This window comes from Monodon monoceros, unplaced genomic scaffold (genome assembly GCF_005190385.1).
Source record: "Monodon monoceros isolate NGI ecotype Baffin Bay Population unplaced genomic scaffold, NGI_Narwhal_1 Super_Scaffold_7, whole genome shotgun sequence".
In the NCBI taxonomy this organism is placed as follows: domain Eukaryota; kingdom Metazoa; phylum Chordata; class Mammalia; order Artiodactyla; family Monodontidae; genus Monodon; species Monodon monoceros.
In genome coordinates this window covers 16,725,925-16,748,122 of record NW_021703784.1, presented here as the reverse complement: position 1 = coordinate 16,748,122, position 22,198 = coordinate 16,725,925, and the positions used below count along the sequence as shown (strand labels likewise).

At 38.5% G+C, this 22,198-nt stretch overlaps 1 protein-coding gene across 8 annotated transcripts in view; it reads right to left on the bottom strand.

Moving 5' to 3' along the window:
• Positions 1-22,198, bottom strand: part of CADM1 (cell adhesion molecule 1) — a 334,754-nt gene that overhangs the window by 128,606 nt on the left and 183,950 nt on the right. For 4 of the 8 annotated variants that reach the window (XM_029208165.1, XM_029208166.1, XM_029208167.1 and 1 more), the window contains exon 2: positions 22,093-22,188. The exons of the other annotated variants lie outside the window; for them this stretch is intronic. In XM_029208165.1, the coding sequence (XP_029063998.1) occupies positions 22,093-22,188 (96 nt within the window). The remainder of the gene's footprint in view (positions 1-22,092; positions 22,189-22,198) is intronic. 8 annotated transcript variants of the gene reach the window in all.

The following is a 22,198-nucleotide window of genomic DNA, read 5'->3' as shown; positions in this document are numbered from 1 at the left end:
GCAGAAGAATCCCTAGTCTAAAGCAAAATTCTGTATTGATATTTAGGATGATCTGAGCATCAGCACATTAGAGTGAAAGCGTGGGTGAAAGATGCTGGTTATTATTCCGAAAGCTGACTCACCCTCACAGAAGAGCCCACAGCTACTGAAAAGGGTTTTATTTCTGAAAAGAGAGATAGGATAGTGTGAGCTGACCATGGCTAATGGAAAAGCCTAGCTTCGGTTTCTATGTGTAGCTGGATGACACTGCCTGGGTTGGGTGGTGGTACAGCATGACGGTAACGAGACGTGGGTGTTGGACAGTTTAGTCCAAAAAGCATTCATGGTTTCTAGCTGAACCAAGAAGATGTTCAATTCAGTCCCCTTACCAGTCTTACCTGAAGTCAAAACAAGATAAAACAAACAAACAAAGCCCTAGTCTACTAGGGTCTTTGGGGAGTGCATCACATAAAAACATCTGTGATCCTTTACAAGCTGCAACATCATTTAAAACTTATGTGTAGACCTTTGTACTTTACTGAGAATACAACCCCCAAGCCGCTTTTCGTGATTGGTAGTATGGAACAGTGCATGAAAGCTGGAGTTCTAGACGGAGGCAGATCTGAGTTCCAATCTTGGCTTCACTGTTTATTAGGTGTACAACCTTGACTCAGTTACTTCATTTCTCTGACTTTGACTTTCCTCGTCAAAAAAATAACAATTAAAAAATTAAAAAGGGAGATAATAGTACATACCCCATAACATCATGAGGATTAAACAGCAAATGCATTCAAAATGCTTATCACATAACATGAGGGAGTTTGTTTGGGGTGATGGAAATGTCCTATAGCTTGATAACGCATACACATTTGTTAAAATTTATAGAACTGTACACAAAAAGGAAAAAAATGGAAATCTTTTTTTTTCCATTTTTAAATGGAAATTTAAAATGATAAATTTAAAATGAAATTTTAAACATATATGTATTATATACATATATGTATTATATATATACATATGTGTGTGTGTGTGTGTATAACACTGGGCAAAGCATTCAATAAATACAAACAACACAGAACTCATCACAGTTTACAGAACATAATAAGCATTTTAAAGTGCCCATTATCGATGTGGCTTTTGCTGCTGAGGCTGCTGCTGTGGTTGTTATTAGCAAGCCATGTAGAATATGAGTAACAAGGAGGACAAAAATAAAGGAGGCAACTGGTAGACCCAGGTAAGGTTCACCGATGAAGGGGGATGGAACATTGGAAAGGGAAGTGGAGCTGCACCAACTGCCACTGGGATCCAGCTGGGAGCCTGGCTGTGTATGAGTGGGAGAATGCTGCCATCTCTGTGCTGCTCCCAGGTTAGGAAGAAGACACATTACCAGTTGCAATTACAAGATGCCAGCATAAAAAATAGGAAGAAAAAGAGCAGCTATTTCTGCTGCTAGACATGAAAACAAACCAACGGAGAAAAGTGCTTTGATGAGCAGAGTGTATGCTGCTGTGTGTGTGGGCTGGATTCTACCTCATCCTCCAAAAGGGAGGGGATGAATAATCCTTCAGGTTCAGACGCGAATGGGTGCAGTGCAGAAAAGCCAGCCAAGTATACATTCTGTTCTTAATACCCTTAAATTCTGTTCTCCTTTTTGGTGTAAAGGTTCAGCATACAAAGTTGGAAAGAGGAATTTTTTTTTTTTTTAAAGGAGGCAGAGGATATGGGAAAAAATTCAATACCAGATTCCAGTATGCATGTAATCACTGAGATTTTCTATGCCTGCATTTTAAAAAAATGATGTTTTTGCTCAAGAGCCAGTAAGCCATTGGCTGCCACAGACCATATAATGTGTTGATGCTCCCGAAGGGCAGGCAGGCAACAGGAAAGCACTTATCTGGTTGTAAAAATATGTTCCCTCTCAATATGCAGGTCTGTTTTTCTTCCTGCAATAAACTACAGTTGTTTGATGCCGTATCTGATAGTTTTATAGTATTTGTTCACATACTCACTAATTTGCAAGACTGGATAATTTGCAATGGGTCTCATAGGTCATTAGTGCAAATTAACAGCATTCTGTGAAAGATGAAGCAAGAAAAGCGGGTACTTTGCCATAGTGCACGGTTAAGCATCATATTTCAATTTAGGGATCCGACACCTTGTATTCATTCTTCCACAGTAGAAAAAAGTGGATTTCACCACCACCACCTCCTGGCAGGGAGCAGGGAAGCATTAATAAAGAGATTCTAACCCGCGTCTTTAATCTCCAGGTTGTGATATATTTTGAAAATATACAACTGTATTAACATCCCTTCCTGGCACTTGTCCACCCTAAATAGTTTATTTATATTTGAACTTGAAAAGAAGGCACAAAGGCCTCCTTCCTACACAATCCCCTAGGCCTTCTTTTTTTGGCATGGAAAGCACACACATTTTTGCAAAATTACTCAATGTATATGGCTGCATTCTACAGTTTTCATTAAGAATTCAAGCGACGAAAACTGTTGGCTTCCATAGGAAGGTGACCAAATCTACAGGGATATTATGTACAAATAGTCTGGTTAGAATAATAAACGCTGCATGTGCTTTACAATGTTAGACATGTGAAACATGGATTCATTTGTGATCTGAGCCTCAGATTTTTAAAAACGGATCCTCACTTGCCTTGAGATAAACTTAAGTAAATAATGTTTGCCATCAACTCTAAATGAAGAATGACAGTTAAATTTTATAATCATCTTCACAGCTTCGGGACTTACTTTATATTTTCTCAGGCTCATGACCCAAAGGTTGCCATAGCAACTAGGAAATCCTACCTTATCAAGCGCTTACATTTACATTCCTTGCAGCAGCTTCCCTTTATGAATTAAATCCATCATGGTTTTCTATTCTCAAAATAAAAAGTTCTTAGGATTATCTTGCAGAAACAAGGATCAAATCCTCTGATAGAAATACAGTATGCAAAAGTTAATTCAATGGTGGTTTTCTTTAGGAAGATATATAACTGTGGCATAATAAACAGCTTACGTCCAAACTTCCTGGCTTCAAAGGAAACTTAAATAGAGACATTGTGCTAAAAATGACACATCCACTACCTATGCATTTCATCTTAGAATTATCAAAGAAATAATCTGATCGGATATCATACTTCAAACAGGTATACAGACATACAAAGAATTAAAACTGCCTAAGATAAAGCCCTATTACATATACACATAAATATTAATAAAATGGATAACAAACAGATATATTTCAATTCACAATTCAAATAAGGAAAACAAAACAAATGACAAGCTTCACTTTATTAAGTCCCTATGTTTATAGAGTCAATTTTTGTCCTTGTTTTTGGAGTAGTCAAGTTACCTGGTAATACGTGATTACTGCCTCCGTGTTTATAGCTGTGCACGATAATTATGCAAACAATGGAAAAAACCCATCAACCTACCATCTCTGATGAGAGATGGACAGTGAAGGAATGACTACCCCTGTTAGAGGTACAGCAATCCAAGATGGCATAGACCATCTCCGCATGCAAGAAACAGAAACTTAGGGGGAAGACACAGAAGCTCAGACAGTGAAATGAAGACTCATTCAACTAAGGGTGAAACCAACTTCTAAGGGTTACACTAGAATCCAAATCCCTTGGAGCCCTCAAATCACTGCTTGACAGTGCTTAGTGGAGACGATGTCAAAGACAGAAAAAAATTAGATTCTAGCCTCACCTGCCATCCAACCCCCAGAAGGCCAGAGGATTTATCTAGACTCCCGGTCATGGGCTTCTTCCAGCTCAGACAAGTCTCTGATTACGTACACAGACCTCAACCCAGTTTGCATTATCTGAAAGAACTTTTTCTCTTACTAGTTTCAACACGTATCCATCCAATTCTGTCTTTGAAATTCCTCTCCTTTTCTGTGTTGGCAGTCCTCTGCTTCCTCTAGTCAGTTTTTGCTTTTTTGTCCTTTTGGTCTCTGCTTCTTATCCACACTTTGATTCTCAATCTTGTCTCTCCTCTCTAGCTTGGAGAGTCACAGCACAATGAGATAAAGAATAAATAGAGCATTGGCTGGCCACAATAGAAGAGGGATTCTTTAAAGTTCTATTAAAACCTAGTTCCTTCCACCACCACTAGCTCCCTCCTTTTTGTATTTTCTGCAGCTAATAGGTAACTGGCATCTTGACTTCAGATTTTTGGAGGATGGACAACAGCATTCAAAAAGGTGAAGCACCAAGGGTGCCCTCAATGTTTTATCCGTGACTCATGTTAGAGGTAGAAACAGACTGGTCATTCATTTTAGGATGCTTAGTTCTGAAAAAATTCTGTTTCAAATGAAACAAAAGAATATGCAGTGTAAACTTTCAGGCAGTGTAATATCTAATTTCTATTATATTCAATTCCAACACGTCTTTCTATGCATCAAATCACTTTCAAAAATAAGTATTATTTAACCTCAAAACTTTATGTAAGATATATTTGTGGGGGAAATACACACACACACAGACATACCCACATACATCACCTACTAAGACTACTAGTCATCCACTCTAGCAGTGCACCATTTTAATGATTTCCCTATATAGAACATTGATATACAACAGAATCTGAGAAAACATTTATTTGTGTACAGAATACAGCTCGAGAGAAAAGGCCTGTAATATGTTTTCTAGAATTCCGAGTCAATGAGAATTAGAATTATCTTACATAAATTAGTGAGCAAGATGAACTGTCACAGGGTTATCTCCCCTAACCAATTTAGAAGTAAACCAGAGCTTTAATACAAGGGAAATTCTGGGAAGCTCTTTGATGAAGATGATTCCACTCTACAGTAATGAAATTCACAAAGTCACATCAATAGCCAATATATAGACATGCAAGAGTTTTAATTTGGCTAATGCACTTTTTATTCATTATTGGGCTTCAGTAAAAACCTGATTTCCAACTTATGGATGCATCAATTACTCAGGCTTCACTTTTCAAAATGAGAAATATTTAAGTTGTCCATGAATAATCGATCCGGTGAATGAGTGATGCAGAGTCAGAATGTCAGAGCTGGCATCACGCTGTTGCAGTAAAAATGCATGTTGTATTTCAGGCCCATCTGATGCTCATTACAAGATATGTATAACATAGATTTTAAATGCTTTCATTTCTGTTGATCTGGATTTCCATACTTGAGTGCAAATTTAATTTCCCACATTGCAGAGGTATTTGTTATAGATTCTCCTCCAACCCATTAAAAGTATTTGTTGGTCTTGCTTGCTTGGTAAAAACTTCAAGCAGAAGTAAGCATGTGTGATAACTAGAGCCTAAATAATTTTTTGTCAGTGTAATTTTCCTTTGCAAAAAGCAACGTGAAAAGGTAAAATGCCCCCGGTGGCCAGATTCTACAAGTCAGAAAATGTTCCGCAAAGGGCCCTACTACCTTCCAACAGTAGAGAGGCCCCCAAAACACTTACTCTGTTTCCAATGAGAAAAGAAGGCAAAAAATATAAACACCAAAGAATAAAGTCAGAAGAGGATTTTAAAATGGATTTTCAACTATTTAAGCTAGAGACAAAAATATGCTGCGGCCCAATTACCAGCGTCATCTAATGCCAAGGTTGAACTTGATCCTTACGTTCTCCTTCAGGTCTTTAAGACCAACTAGGTCCTAAGTGCCTGGGTTCTTCCCATCCTAGTGTTGCACACCAGTGTTCAGGTCTTTATAGGGTGAGGCTTTAATTGATGAAGTTAAAACATTCAAGAAAAATCACTGGAGTTTACAGATTAAAAAAGTTAAATGCATATTATCCTTAACATTATATTATTATCATTATTATTATTACTATTATCAAATTTCTACTGTGCCCTGAAAGGCCATCTGCTTATCCAAGTAATGCTGCCATTGCCCTCATACAGTCTGAACTACTCCTTTTACCTCCCCTTCCATGACAGTCAGTGTGACACACTAATATCCTAGTGTTTCATAGCTACGCTTGGCGTTCCTTTTTTAAAAAGCCACAACTACAACGCCCACCTCAAAGAGTGATTCCAAGTGACTTTGGGCTGGTTCCAAATATATTAAATTACCCCAAAGGATAAAGATCTGCTACTGCTGAGACTATTCAAATAGTCCAAATAAAATGCATAAAGAGACACAGAAAAAAGGTTTTGCTCAACGGCAGCCTCAATGAAATATCTCTATATGACTTTCTAAAATGACTACTATAAAAGACACAAAGTATATAATTTTTTTTTTTTTTTTACCTGCAACAAGGTTTTTGTCCTTAACTGGTGAAAGTTTTAAACATCACAACAGAAAATTTCAGTACTGTGGAGCAAAACATGTTACTCTCAGCTGAATAAATCCAATGCTGTTTTCTAAAAGTAAGTTTTGGGAAACCCATGGTTGAAGTTCAGACATAAGAAGGGTAAGTCATAGACAGCAGTAAATGTGCTCATGTATATAGAACCTGTAACCACTATTTATTCTAAATCTGTGCTTTCACTCACTAAATATATTAGAAAGCATTTAAAAGACCATGAAAGATAACTTCCATTTAGTACAAAGCTGACCTTTGGGGTTCCTAAGGAAAATATTAGAATCTTAGAGTGAATTCTTTAACAGAGCAACCTATTCCATTTGCCACACTTGGGTTTTCTTCTAGCAAGGTACAGGCATCAATGACAGCAGAAACTTTCTTTCTAGTTTTTAATCACTAACTTTTGTAAAACATAACTGTTACACATAGCCTAAACGCTAATTCATCAATTTTTACCTTTTGAATGAAATTCATTCATTCATTCTTCTATTTATTCAATCAACAAATATTTATTGAGGCACTGTGCTGGATATAAATATGGATGATGATTTACCTCCTTTCACTTTAAATTATCTATATAGACAATGAGCATTGAATTAAGCTACATGTTACACAAAGGGTAGAGATTTGCTTCCACAACCTGGCAAGAAACATTTAAGCAAGGCGTAAACTGTATTCACGATTTTGAATTAAATCAGAAATGCTCTGGTGAAACCAATAATTTGGGGTTTCATTTTTCTTTTATCTTCTTTATTCTTATTCCAGCTATAAATCATATCACTACCCATTCATTCTTCTGAGACATGGGAACAGTTAAGTGAAGGTTCTGTTTATTCTTTCTCCAAACCAGTGACTAAATTTAAATAAAATGTTCTTGAGGTTAAAGGAACATGCTATTTCTTTTAAAGCTGTCAACCCTCTAAAAAAAGTTAAAAAAAGTAAAACCAAAAGGAGTGTCAATGCATAATTTTAAGCGTACAGTTTAGTTGTAACTCATGGGCTTTTCAGTATACAACCCAAGAATTCTGTCAAAGTAAAAAAGAAAATAAAAGAGTAGGTGAATGGGGTAGGGGGTGAGCATGAAATCTCCGTGCTCTTGAAATAGTTCCTTTTCTGAGCTAGGCAGCTATGCCAATTCAATCAACCAGAGAAGTTTAATAATGGATTTCAATCAGTCCTTTTTTTCTTTTCACTTTTTGTCAATTAAGAAACAGGAACTCAGTTCTTGTACGTTATGTAGAATTGAAATGGCAAGTCCAGGAATACCAAGCTTCTCTTTAAGTTGAGCAGTAAGCCAGGCAGCTAATACAGCTTTGGCAACAGGGACTACAGCCCATGCTCCATCTGGCTCTACCCGCTCTGGCAGTAACGTGAGGCAAACCACTCTCTCTCTGAACTTCCAAATCCTCATCTGTAAATGGGGATAAAAACAGTTTCTATCTCAAACAATTGTTGCCGCGAGGATTACTGAGCACTTTCACATCGGCATCCTGCCCAGTGTTACCAGTGAACTTCTCCTTCCACTTGAGGCTTCTAGAATCTAGCAGCATCTCTCTACTCTGTGCTTCTCAAACCTGACTCCAATGTGTGGACACCAATGTGTGGACACTGGAGAAAAGATTACAAAATAGATAAGATTTTGTACAAGTTCTATAGGATTGTAAAATTCAGAAATAATTTGGTCTTGGTGAAACCCTGGGGAGTTTTCTTTGAGTAATTTGCATACGTTTTAATGCAAAGACTTTGTGACACCTTTCATGGCAGAAAGTTCAAGAGGCTTTTCTGGTTTACTCTGGGCCCCTCAGCTGTATTCCAGATAGCTGAGGTCATCTGATACAAGACCTCCAGATAAATGAGGAGGCACTGTACCACATCACTAGATCCTAGAAAGAACAGAAAATTCCTTAACACAACTGCTGACCTAGAAATCTAGTCTTTAAATTGAAGGAAAAAGGAGTAATATTTGTAGGTAACACAAAAGTCTGTGGCATCTTATCATTTCACTGTGCTTTGAGAAAGCTTTCAGAACCATCTGATAGGAAGGGATTCTATTAGTTACGTGCATTATACGCTTGAAAAACAAACAAGTGCCACTTTACATAGTTCAACCAATGCATGATCTGACACCTCTATAAAGCAGGGAGAAAGACAATCTTATTGCATCCTGCTATCCGTGACTGAGTAGAACTAACTATACCTAACTTTCCCTAAGCCCTGTTCATAGTGATGGAGGATGTCACTTGATTTCTATGGAAACAGTTCTGTTTAAGAGCATAATAAAGGAAAACAACAACCACAAATAAGTAATAGAAATTGTAAATATTTAATCAAGGAAGACTTACGAGGAAAGGAACAAACCGTAATAATCGTTATCTTTATAACTAATGCTTGTTGGAAGCTTAATACGTGTGAGCCTCTGGGCTAAAGCACCTCTTTCAGTCCACACAGAGGTGGTGAGGTCGTCAGTATCACAGAGGAGTAAACAGGCTTAGGGTGGGCAATGAGCTTGCCAGGGGGGTCAGACACATGTCATGGGAGAAAATCCCTCCCCCCACAAAAAGCTTCTGTTTTTACAACGAGGAGAATAAAACAACAGTTTCATCATTTTAGACCAATGTACCTGGTGTGTATTTTTTTCTTGATTTTTAAGAAAAGGCTAAATAATCAGATAGGCAGATGAGCAAAGAAGTACAGCAAAAGATTCCCTATATCCAGAAAATATATATACCAGTTTTTCCAAACTCCGAGGAAGTGTCTTTAGATTAGTTTCCACAACTGACATAGGGATAAAATTTTCCTACTTTAAGATATTTATTCCTCCTTTAGTCCATTCATCACCCATTTATTGTTAGATGTGCCATGCAAACTTGAAATTAACATGCCCCCTTCCTCCAAGAAGCTCACAGTCTAGTACGGAAGACGGAAATACAAACACGGAATTACAGAATGATGTGATAGTGCAGTGACAGTCACACAAGATGCTATAATAAGTGAGTAAGACAAGGTGGCAGTTGGTTAACTATCAGGAAAAAAAAATGATTTGTTTCTTGCTCCAATGATGCTTTATTTAAATTTCAGGGACTCTATTTTTTGATAACTCCAATCTAACAGGCCCTAGACATTAAGCACATTCACAAGACATTGAAAACAGATTAATATCACCACTGGTTAGGTGTGTTTTCTCCCTTTTACCTTTAGCAAGCACTTCTACACTGAAGCATCTCATGTTCTGATCACTGGAGGGTAGGATGCTATATAAATACACTGTGGAAGTGTACTAATTCATTAATAGTAGCCTCAATATAGCTGAAATCACAGGACTGTGACCTTATAATGAATCATACTCAAAACACTTCAAAAAATATCAACTCCTATTTTATGCAGTATCAATACTAGAGCAATAAGATATACAGAAATATTGTATATTTAAAATGAAACTATCTTCTACATAAAATAAAAAACATCTATTGATCCTGGCTTAGAAGATACCTAACTAATTTCTTGGCCCTCCCTCACCAAAAATGAATCAAAACTCAAGGTGATTTTGTCTGCACAAAACCAAAATTGTCTGGCTGCGCTAAGACTTAAAAAGTCAGATGACTCAATGTTCATTGCAGCACTATCTACAATAGCCAGGACATGGAAGCAACCTAAATGTCCATCAACAGATGAATGGATAAAGAAGATGTGGCACTTAATATACAATGGAATATTAATTACTCAGCCATAAAAAGGAACGAAACTGAGTCATTTGTAATGAGGTGGATGGACTTAGAATCTGTCATACAGAGTTAAATAAGTCAGAAAGAGAAAAACAAATACTGTATGCTAATACACATACATGGAATCTAAAAAAACGGTACTGATGAACCTAGTGGCAGGGCAGGAATGAAGACGCAGACGTAGAGAAAGGACTTGAGGGCTCAGGGGGGAAGGGGAAGCTGGGATGAAGTGAGAGAGTAGCATTGACACATCAACACTACCAAGTGTAAAATAGATAGCTAGTGGGAAGCAGCCGCATGGCACAGGGAGATCAGCTCGGTGCTTTGTGACCACCTAGAGGGGTGGGATAGGGAGGGTGGGAGGGAGATGCAAGGTGGAGGAGATATGGGGATATATGTATACATATAGCTGATTCATTTTGTTGTACAGTAGAAACTAACACAACATTGTAAAGCATTTGTACTCCAATAAAGATGTGGAAAAAAAAAGTCAGATGACTATCATTTAAATCTTCTCTTTAAAAATAACATCTATTGCACAGCAGGAACTCTGACAATCCCTTGTTTGTGGTAAAGTAGCAGAGGAGACTAAGCCAATCTCAACACAGGTTTAAATGTCTCAAAGATCTTGACATATTCCATACTAAACCATCAGGAGATGGTTGGGAGTATCATTTCTCTAAACAATGTGAGCAGGAAATCAGACATTGTCTCTCAAATCTAATCAAGGTCTGTTGTAGATCCTTGGAGGAAATATACTAGAAGAGCCAAAAGCAATAATATTGGCAACAATTTCTCATGTCAACTCAAGAACTGTTTCTGAACAAAGATCCCGAACGGAAACCTAATTTTACATTAGGCAGTGACCATCTGCATATACTAGACAATAATATTTGCAGACAATAGTGATTATGCCTTCTGGGTTTTCCTGAATAATGATTAACATACCAAGGGTATGTACAGTATCTTCCCAAATGAAGAAAAAGGAATTACAAGTCTACCAAAATATCTCTAACCTACCATGCTTCCCAAAGACAAAGAAGTGGAAGGAAATTAAGCAAGCATTCAAATGTGGTAAAATGGCAAGTATCTGTCAGACGACTTATGTTCTGTTTTCAAAGTGTAAAAACATGTGTGTGAGAAGTGCCGAGCCCTTGATATTAAGCAGAATGAGGTGAGCTACATGCTCGGCCAGTGATTACATTCATCTTTATAAATAGCTTTGGCCCCAAGAAACTAAAGGGGGAATGATCATTGTAGATAGTTTCAAGTCTATGGTCAACTGTGGGACTTCGCAAGACAAAGCAAGCCTGTGGTCCGAGAGACTGCTGTCACTCACCCATTCTCACCTTCTTCCAGGCAGCCTGGCACAAGGCTGGCTGCTGCTCTGCATTTCCCAGCCTTCCCTGCAGCTAGGTTGGTCAGGTGACTAAGTCCTTACAACGTGAGCAGAAGGGACTTGTGCCAGTTCCAACCTGGTGCCTAAAGAGCAGGCTGCCCCCCTTTCTCTCTCCCTTCCGAGAGGACAAAATGGTATGACTGCAGTGGCTCCAGAAGCTCCGTGTTGAAGGTGGCAGAGCATCGTTAGCCTAGGTCACTGAATGGCTGGGTGGGTGAAGTCAGGCTATCCACAGAACCGGAACATCTACCCTAGACTACGAAGTTAAAAAAAAACATGTAATTTCTAAATATCTAACTCACTGCAAAATTTGCAGCTTTTCTATCCTCACTAATAGATTCTCAGAGAACTGCGATTAGAGTTGCAAGTGTATCGATGACAATATTATGGATAATGTTCTCAACAGACACACCAGGAGTGACCAGTTAATCTTCAAGGTCAACCAAGCGAGTTCACTGCAGCACTAGTGCCCCAGGACACCCCTGTACAAACATCACCATGACCTCGGTCTGCTGTGGACTTGCAAGCACAGGGAAGGGCAAGGGTAGAAGCCACTCTCCTCAGGATTCTGTAATCCAAGGCCACTGATAACTACTGTGTAAGGGTATGTGGGTGAACACTGGGGGAGAAAAGCATTGTCAGGAACCACCAAGTAATTAAGTTAATGAGCTCCAGTCCCTATTATGCATCAACAGAGTCACTTTCCCTTCTCATTCCCAGTAAACTATTTCTCCTATGAATGTAAAAGGTTCACACGCACAAAATAATTGCCCCTGCCCTTCAACTTCAAAGCACATGCCTGACTATAATGGATACAAGTGAGCCTTACTAATTTCTAAGAAACATGAGCAGGGTAGACAAGTGAGCCCTCGGAGTCGAGAGTCTAAGACGATAGTATGATCATGTAGAAAGTGTTCATTCCCCATTCATTTAGCACCTTCCAGGTATTATGCTGGAGGCCCCAGATATGGTAGTAAACAGAGTACACGTGATTCCTGTACTCAGGAACTATTACCAGTGGAATTCCTGGAGCCAGACTGTATGACAGACACAGCACCAGGGGAAAGGTGAACAGTAACAAAAACACCCACCAAGCCATCATCACCAGTCCTGCCAGGAGAAATACAGACTGCAGAGAGGATTTCGTTTCACAGGCAAAGTGACCATATGAAAACAAAGAACTCTAAAGCTCAATCAATTTTACCATGACATATTGGCACCTAGAACAAACGGTCACTTTGAGTGAGTACTCGTTTCAGAAATTAGGGGAGGAAGTTCATGAAATGTTAAAAATTCCAACCAAGCAACTGGATGTAAATTGTGATCAGATTCAGAGCTGACACGTTGAACAGTATAATTTAGGTACAGCTCTCAGCTGCACTGGGCATATGCAAGAGAAACAGATGCCTTGAAGCATTTCAAAGTACATTCCTGTCAGAAATGTCCTGTGTGACACTAAAATCAATTTCCTACGCCTTTACTAACTGTTCTACCAAAAGAAAAAGGGGGGAGAAGGAGAAAAAAAAAGGTTAGTTTAATCGAATGTCTTTCCACTGAGGCAAAATTAAACCCAAACCTATTAAACAGTACAAATTTATGTTCAATTTTTATAATTAGTGTTGCTTTCATAGAAAGGATGGCAAGAGGACAGGATGGGACACAATCCATTTTCATTGTGGAGAATTATGGAAGTTTTATACTTGTCCTGGGGAAATGAGGGAAACCTGATAAAAGCTGTTACGTGAAAAAGGGAGACTCCAATTCTTGTCCAAAGTATCCCAGAAAACTGCAGGAGAACAGATTCTGTTTTACTTGGGAATTTCAACTACTTATCCAAACTCAGAAACTGCCCCTCTACCCCCAACAGATTCTTAAATTCACATGGCCACCTCTCCTAAGAATCTGTAGCGCATCTTTAAATATACTTTATGAGGGTGCCTGCAGAGTTGGCTTAGCAATTCAATTAAACTCATGTCTCATATGTTTAGCCGAAAAAAAGAAAAAAAATCAAAACGCCACCAAACCAAACAAAAATGGAAACACACACTGAATATCTACATACTGCAGTGTGGCACATCTCTCCTGAGGGAGAAAAGAGTTCCCCAGTCCCCCTACCTCAAGCCACACCAATAAAAGACACAATTGTTTTTTCTTTTCCTATTTTAGTTATCTTGACCTACCACAAAAGCCCATACTCTAGCTAAAAACAGACTAAGTAATAATACACCGCAATTTTCGTTAGGCTCAGAAGGTGTTTTCTAGCACACATCTCTCTGCCTCCTTTCCACTGTTGATTTAATGCAAAGCCTGGTGCCAGCGCCTCTTGCACGCAGGCCCTCTGTGAAGAGGGATGCCTGGAAAGTCACATTCCATCAGAAACCAAATAATTTTGCCAGCCATGGCCATGCCTGAGAATACCCTTCACCTTCCAAAGGAAGGTGTCATTTATTGGACTGAGATATACATATATATAATATATATATATGTGTGTGTGTGTGTGTGTGTGTGTGTATACACACACACACATATGTAACTTTTTTTAATGCTTAACATGTGAGGTTTTTCAAGCTATTTGGCTTTTAAGGACTCACCATTTGGGACCAGCACGGTAACGTCTATCTTAGAATATCTGATCACAATGAAGTTAGCTAGAAAAATCTCTAGAGTGGCTTATCTATGAATAATGAGAAAAGGAGTAAGGAGTTCATCTAGGGGGAGTCAGACGACTCAGTAGCCGAGGGAGCATTTCAACATCAGAACAAGGCTCTGTTCATACCTAAGCTTATTGACATTTTTCATTCTCTGAGACAGCCAGTGAAGGTAAAATGAAGAGGTAGAGGTTTGGGCCACAGTGTGTGATAGTTCTGAGTGTGAGAATTCTGATCCTTTACATCTGGCACCTCTTGCTAAAGCCAAGAGGAGATCCAGGCATCAAAAGCGGCATTAGGCAAGTGCAGGAAACACTTACCCAAACACAGGGGGCAAGAAACTCATCCTTCAAATGTATAGCGTTGCCATGAATAGTCATTGTGAACTGAAACCCAGAAAACTGTTAGGTCTCTTCCGTGAGGGTATGTAATGACTCACACGTAATGACACAAACTCCAGTGATCTATCCTTAGAGTCCCAAAGAGAAGATGTAGCGTACTGGATATCGAGAGAAGCTGTGCTTAAGTTCCCTGGAAGTGTTCGACTAACATCTTTTACAAGGAACAAAACTGACTAGATAGCAAGATAAAGCAAGAGAAAATGCAAAGTGCAATACTGACTTCCCAGTCAGCAAAAGTTAATGAGTTGCAGATCACGAGCATCTCAATGTAAAACCACGGTGTGTGCATGTTATGAAATTACTCTACAAAAGATTGCTTAAGCAAATTTACAATGAAAAACAACATCAAAACACCAAGGAAGTGGAATGAATATAAATAGGAAGCACACTTAGACACCAAGGGTGTCTTATTTTAAGAAGAAAAAAAAAAGATCCTCAATCTTCAACAAGGACTTTTTCAAACTACAAAGCAAGATCAGATAAGCATCCAGGTCATATTTATAACAACATAAATTGTACACAAGCAAATAAGCCCAACTACAGAAAATTGATCTTCCATTGCCCCTGCAGCCACGCAGACAGCATGCAAAAATCCATCCGTGGGCACTCTTCAAAGGGTGGGACTGAATCCACAACACCTGGAGATGAACAAGAAGAACTTAAATGGGGCCAGTGGGTCCCTAAAGAGCAGTTTTTAACTGGCCCATAAGCTATTAAGAGCAGTTATTAACTGTGAACAACCAGTGCCCTACCAGGAGAAACATTTATCACTCTAACATGCCTGAAAAAGTGGAGAGAGCTCATCTGCACGCTCTCTGCAGCTGCCATTAGAATGTTAATTGTTCAAACTGGAGAAAAGGAGGCAGAAGGAATGGCTTTTACCATCGTGTGTTAAGTTTATTTTTGTTCTTCTGACCAGTTCCCAAGGGGCAGGAGGCTAATGACGGTTCTTCATCATCAACTGCAGGGGATATTTACATCCATCCTGTAACCATGACAGCTGTGTCACTAATTCCCTAACTGCCTCGACCACATGAACCAATCATCTGGCATGAAGCTGCAAGATGGAGGGCCCTGCAGTCATTATTCACCAAGCACTTTCATTAACAAACTGCCCTTAATTACAGCCGTAATGGCGAAATTATTTCATAGCAGCAATTATTTTTCTCAGCCAATCCAGGCTATTTAAGTAGGCCATTGCCTACGAAAATGGCAAAAGGCCAAGTAATCTATGACCAAAGATATGTTTTAATTGTACTACAAACTTAGTTTTCCAAATATTGCATCAGAGGGCTTTGAAATTATATTATACACCCTGTTAGGCACTCCACACACACAGACACACACACCCCAATAAAGCTAACCTTCTCTACTTCTTTATTTCAATTTGAAAGCAAAATGCATCCGTAACGTTCACATTAAGCACCTAAACTAATGCTATTGTCTAGCAAAGTAAAAATGAGTTTCTAGATCTAAACCTATACTTTGAGAATTGCTGAACACACTAACCCATCCATTAGAGAGACATCGACTCCCCTCCCCCCCCAAACCCATTGCTTTCACTCAAGAGCCCTTTGTTCTTTTATACTTATACACTTAGATACCCAGCTATGATAAGGAGTGTTGGTATACCTATCTATCTGCTGGACTCATACACGACATCACAAAGTAGTTTCCAGAAATCACATCTAGATATTCAAAATTACAGACTGAAACACATTTATGCTTAGTTTCCTCGTGTTTCAATTTGAGAATTGTTCAACATTTATCCTGAAGATGAAATTAGAGTCACAATGTCCTGTTTGGAGAATAGTGAGTTTTCAGTGGAGTTAGAGAACAAGAAAGGTGTGATCTGGAGAAACTAGGAGAGTGTGGTTGAATCAAGATAAAGCTAATACCGCAGTCAGATTATATGAAGACTTGAATACTATTCTAAGGAGTTTGGATGTTACCTGGTGGACAGCGAAGACCTGTTGAAAACAAGGGATGAAGACAGCTTGAAATCAGGTAGTGGTAATGGACATGGAGGGACAGGGTGGAGAAATCCATGAACACTTTTGCAGGCAGAACTATACTTGGTAACTGTTGAGTACAGATGGGAATAGAGAGCTATTCAGAGACTGCTCTATGGTCTCTAGCTTGTGAGAACAGGCAATGATGAGCTAGGGAATGCAATAAGGATCTGTAACACATTTGAACACTTCAAGTTTTCAATATCTATAGGATATTAACCTATCGATGTTAAGGAAGTAGCTAGAAAGAATAATAATTAACATTTATGGCTTATTAATTATATGTCAAGAGCTGTGCTAAATGCATTAGATGTATCAACTCACTTGATACTCAAAACAGTAGGATCTATGAATTAGATTCTATTTTTACAACCATTTTTAAGGACAAGAAAGCTGAGGCTCAATGGCCCCAGGTCACTACGGCAGAGGAGGCTAGCTGCTTAGCAAATATCCATTCTTCCCTTAGTCCTTGGTTGACAGAACCCTTCTTTTTTAGCTGGCCATGGTAAAGATAACATTTCCCACCTCCCTCACATCTAGGGCACACACTGTAAGTAGAAGGGCTGGGTGGGTTGGAAAAGAAACCGGTTCGGCCTGGAGGACTCTTCATTGTCTTTCCTGCTGCCTAAGAGGCAGCTGCTCTACCTAAGCCCCCAGCAGTCATCCTGTATTAGAAGGCACCAACTGGGAATTGTGAAGCAGAAAGAAGGAGGCTGAATTCCTGAAGATCGGGTGGAGGCTCTGAATTGCGCACCTCCAGACATCTTTCAGGTGACAAAATCAACTAGTGTTTAAACCATCATTTTGGGGATCTCTTTTAGAGCCAAAAGGAATTCCTAAATGATACAGTCACACAGCGAATAAGTAGCATAGGCAGGATTTAAAACTCAAGTCTTTCTGATTCCAAATCCTATGCTCGTAACAGAAGGGCTAGACTACTCAGGAGAGACTGAGGCTATAGGTGCAGATTGTCAATTACTGCTGTACGTACATCTTGACAGGTTTCATGACTTCCTCTAATACAAAAATAATGCAAACTATTCAGCATCATCATAAAAGGGAAGTATTATCATTAAACAATCGATGATAGAGAATTAACATATTACTGATTTTAGAGAACCAAAATAAATAATTCTAACATTCCTAAAATTATCAGGCATAATTTTATCTTCCTGTTGAGGTCTCATTTTGGAGTCCTGTAGAATATTTTTATTAAACAGAGCTACAAAAGAATTGGCAAGTTACTTATATACTGAGTAAATGGGAAATAATCTAGTTCCTTCTTTCCTAAATTTTAATTGGATAAAAATCCAGTTCTGTAAAGAAATGAAATACTAATAATTTTGCAATGAAGTATGTTTCCATATAAAAGTAATGTACAATTTCTCCTGTCAAAAGCATTAATAACTTATAGGCTAAAATCAGTTATTATGATTGGATTTGGATTTCCTATGCAGTTATATGTTTATAGATATCTTCCCTGTATTACACACTGGTGAGTTGTTTTTTTGTTTTGTTTTGTTTTGCGGTACGCGGGCCTCTCACTGTTGTGGCCTCTCCCGTTGCAGAGCACAGGCTCCGGACCCGCAGGCTCAGAGGCCATGGCTCACGGGCCTAGCCGCTCTGCAGCATGTGGGATCTTCCCGGACTGGGGCACACGTGCCCCCTGCAACAGCAAGCGGACTCTCAACCACTGCGTCACCAGGGAAGCCCCACTGGTGAGTTTTAACTGAGGGTTAATAACCTTTATTCCTACAAGAAGAATTGTAAAAGTAGTATTTAACCTTCACTTTTATATCGTCAATGCCTGGGTGTGCTGGAGTTGGTGGGAATTCAGAAAAGAAATGCTTCATTTAATTAATTAGAAAAGGTCTCCTAGAAGAATATCTGGAAGGATGATGTAGTTTCAGGTTTTGCGGTGACAACACCCTTAAAAAGCAAAGGAAATCCTTTCTTTATAAAAATTTTTTTAAAAATTCAATACAAAATGTGGTTTTCCCAGAGAGAAATTATATCCTCTGTTAAAATATTATTTTTGAAGTTCATGATTTAACTAGAATTCCAGTCTCTGTAGCAGAGAGACAAGACAAATGGTTTCTTCTATCTAAAGCAATGATAGCTATATTTTAAAATATCCACATAGTTCATACTTTTAACAACATTATAGCCAGTAAGTGAATGTATTTCATCTTGATGATTTCATATATTGCATTAATGAGAAAAATCGAGGTATATTATCTGAGGATCTAAAATATTGTGTAATTACAAGTTTTATGCCAGCTTTCAAGTAATTCCGTTTTTCAAAGACAGTAAAGGGAAAAGAATCTGAGCTAGACAGATATTCTCTCTCTGAACAATAAGAGAAAGTAATTCAACTTAACAGTTCGGTTTTCTCCCTGAAGAGCTGTGTGATCAGCGAGAAGCAATGGATTAATTCCATATTCTCTCTGCTTATGTATGTTTTTAAACATCCTCTGGAGTAAATATGCTAGCGGTAAGCACATACTACTCGGGAAAAATGCGTGTTGTAGGACATTCTCTAGGCTCTCCTAGTGACTAAAAGCAAACATAATAAAACAACCTGCCATAAACTCAGTGCTTCCTCATTTACCTATTCTTGTCTGAGCCCTTTAAAACACGCAAATCATATTCCAGTGCATTCCTAATGTTTGACCCAGATTACGCAAAAGAATACCAGGGTAATAAAAATCTTCCTATGCTTTACTCACAAATGTTGGAGAAATAAGATAGGCAGAAACTACTACAACCATATAATGTCATGGATTCCTCTTCCTAACACCCTAGTTCCAATAGCTGCTAACTACCAGAACTTCCTACAGTAGTCAGGTCCTGTTGTAAACTGTCCTCTAAGATTTTCTGACTACATTAGTACCACTTGTTTGTCTTCCTAGTCATTTTGCAACAGTGGTGCGACACTCTAGGCAAAGCATTCCATAGGGTTAGAGCACTGCTTGAGGGAACCAGAGGAATGCAATCATCACCCACAAATGCACCATCTGTTCTGTCTTACTGCTTAATTAAACTAAAACTGGTAGGTTCTTAATTCTCACAGCTCATAAAAATAAAGGTCACAACAGAGTATGAGCATCATGCATCATCCACACAACATACAGTTGCTAAAGTATATTTTGTCAACCTATCACTCAAAAGAAAAAAGAAACACACCATCTAGCTGACGTCAAGGCATTGCGTGATTCTATCAGTCATGATCGCAGATCAATGACGGGACAGCTGAACTGTCAGCCTGAGTGAACAGAAGGTTCAATTCTTGGCCGTTGTCTTTACCTCTCTCCTACAGCACTTGCCAAAAAAAATTCTTCCTCACATTACAAGACCACTCATAAATTTGTTTGTTATATCATTCATTCGTTCATTCTTCAACCATTTATCAAAGGCTTATTTATGCATGGCATTCGGTCTGGTACTTTAGAAGATACAAAGATGCATCAGATGCAGGCTCTAAGCATGCACAGCTGCTAATGATATACATATATGGCTATGTGTGTGTATATATATAATAGCTTTATTGCAATACAATTCACATAGCATACAATTTACTCAGTGTACAATTCAGTGGGTTTTAGTATATTCATTCATAGTATATTTTAGTATATTCAGTGGTTTTTAGTATAATTTAGTATAGTATATTCACACAGAGCTGTGCAACTATCACCCCTTATCCAATTTCAGAACATCATCTTCATTCCAAAAATAATTTTATACCCACAAGCAGCCACTCCTATTATCTTCTCCCAGTCCCTAGCAGACCACTGACCTACTTTCTGTCTCTATAGATCTACCTATTCTGGACATTTCCTATAAATGGACTCACATAATATGTGGCCTTTGGGCTTTTTTCACTTAGCATAATGTTTTCAAGGTTCAACCATGTTACAGCATGTGTCAGAACTTCATTCTTTTTCGTTGCTCAATAATATTCCTGTGTGTGTCTGTGTGTGTGTGTCTGTGTGTATACATTCTGTTTATTCATTCATCAGCTGTTGGACATTTGGGTTCTTTCCATTTTTTGGTTATTATGAATAATGCTGCTATAAACATTCCTGTACATGTTTTTGTGTCGACATATGTTTTAATTCTCTAGGGTATGCAGTTAGGAGTGCAACTGGTGGGTCATATGGTAACTCTATGTTTAACTTTTTGAGGGACTGCCAAGCTGCTTTCCAAATTAGCTGCACTATTTTACATTACCACTGGCAATGTATGAAGATTCCAATTTCCCACATCCTTGTCAACACTTATTATTGTCTGTCTTTTTTTAGTTCAGTCATCCTTGTGGATGTAAAGTGGTATCTCATTTTGATTTTGATTTGCATTTCTCTAGTGACTAATAATGTTGAGCTTATGTGCTTATTGGCCAATTATATAACTTCTTTGGAGAGATGTGTTATATATTTTGAGCAACTTTTAATCAACCACTCGGTAGAAATATATGAAGTATTATATTTGCTATCTCCCAGCACCAATGTGTGACATTTTCCATCAAATCTCTAATTAATCTTCTCACCCTAAAGTTCCTTTTGATGTTTAAATGCACACACTAATATATATGTCCAAATGCAAAGAAGTCTTGAAATTCTATAGCATAATTTAAAGGGTGGGGGGTAAGAATAGGTGGGTGAAATTTCACTTGACTAGTTCGTTCTTTCTAGCCAATAGCCCATTTTCCAAGTCTACTAAAAGTCAACTAATAAGAATTTCTGAAGAAGATATGTAACTTGGAAGTAGATGAATTATAGGAAATTCAAGAGGAGGAAATGATGGTGAGAAGAATGATGAACAAATTCAGCTTCACAACAAGCAAATTCAAGAAATGTTAGAGAGATAACGCAACCTCAGGAGAGCTTGACTGATTTAGACAGTAGTAGAGAGATTTTGTAGGTAACTAAGAGTTATTTCCTAGGAAAGTGGATGAATCATGGTGTCACTGGCCCAGAAGAAAAGCAAGGATGGGGATGGGAAGGAGGGGAGCAAAACAAAATGCAGACCCACTGAAGGAGGACTAGTGGATTTTGTTGCTCTTTTAAGGAAAGAGATTTGAAAAAGGAAAAAATAATGGGCCAAAAAATAATGGGCCAATCTAGGCCACAATGGATTTGGTCTGGGATATGTGAGTTGTTTTTCCAGGGCAGGAGAGGGGAAGACCATGCAAAGAACCCAAGCAGGATGGCGCTCAGGAGAGGGTGTGGGTTAGAGATGCTTGTGGGAAACAAAAGAGCTGCAGTCTGTTCACACAACAGAGAAAAACCTGACATTATTCTTAACTCCTTTCAAGCCAAATCATTCTAGTTGGAAACAATGGGGAACTTAATTCAGTGATATAGTTATGAGATACTGATGAATGAAACTAATTGATCCTCCTTACTGCGCCCGTAAAAGTAATCACGTGTCTCCCTTTAGACTTCTCTGAACTGAATCACGCACCTTTAACTTTCTTCGCTGTGCAGGTTTTTAAAACTCCGTAACATTTCTCTCCAGATAAGACAAATAAAAACAAAACAAATAAACGACAACAACAATAAGCATGATGATTTGGATGCCACGTTCTCTACAAGAAACAAAAGAAGGCAAAACTGTAAAGGAGTCAGCAGTACCTTTACCGGCGATATACTCCAGGCCCCCAATCGATAACTCTGTTCTCTCTTGTTGGTATGTTCGTGGAAAAGGTGCACGACAGCAGAAACAGAGACCTTAAAAAGC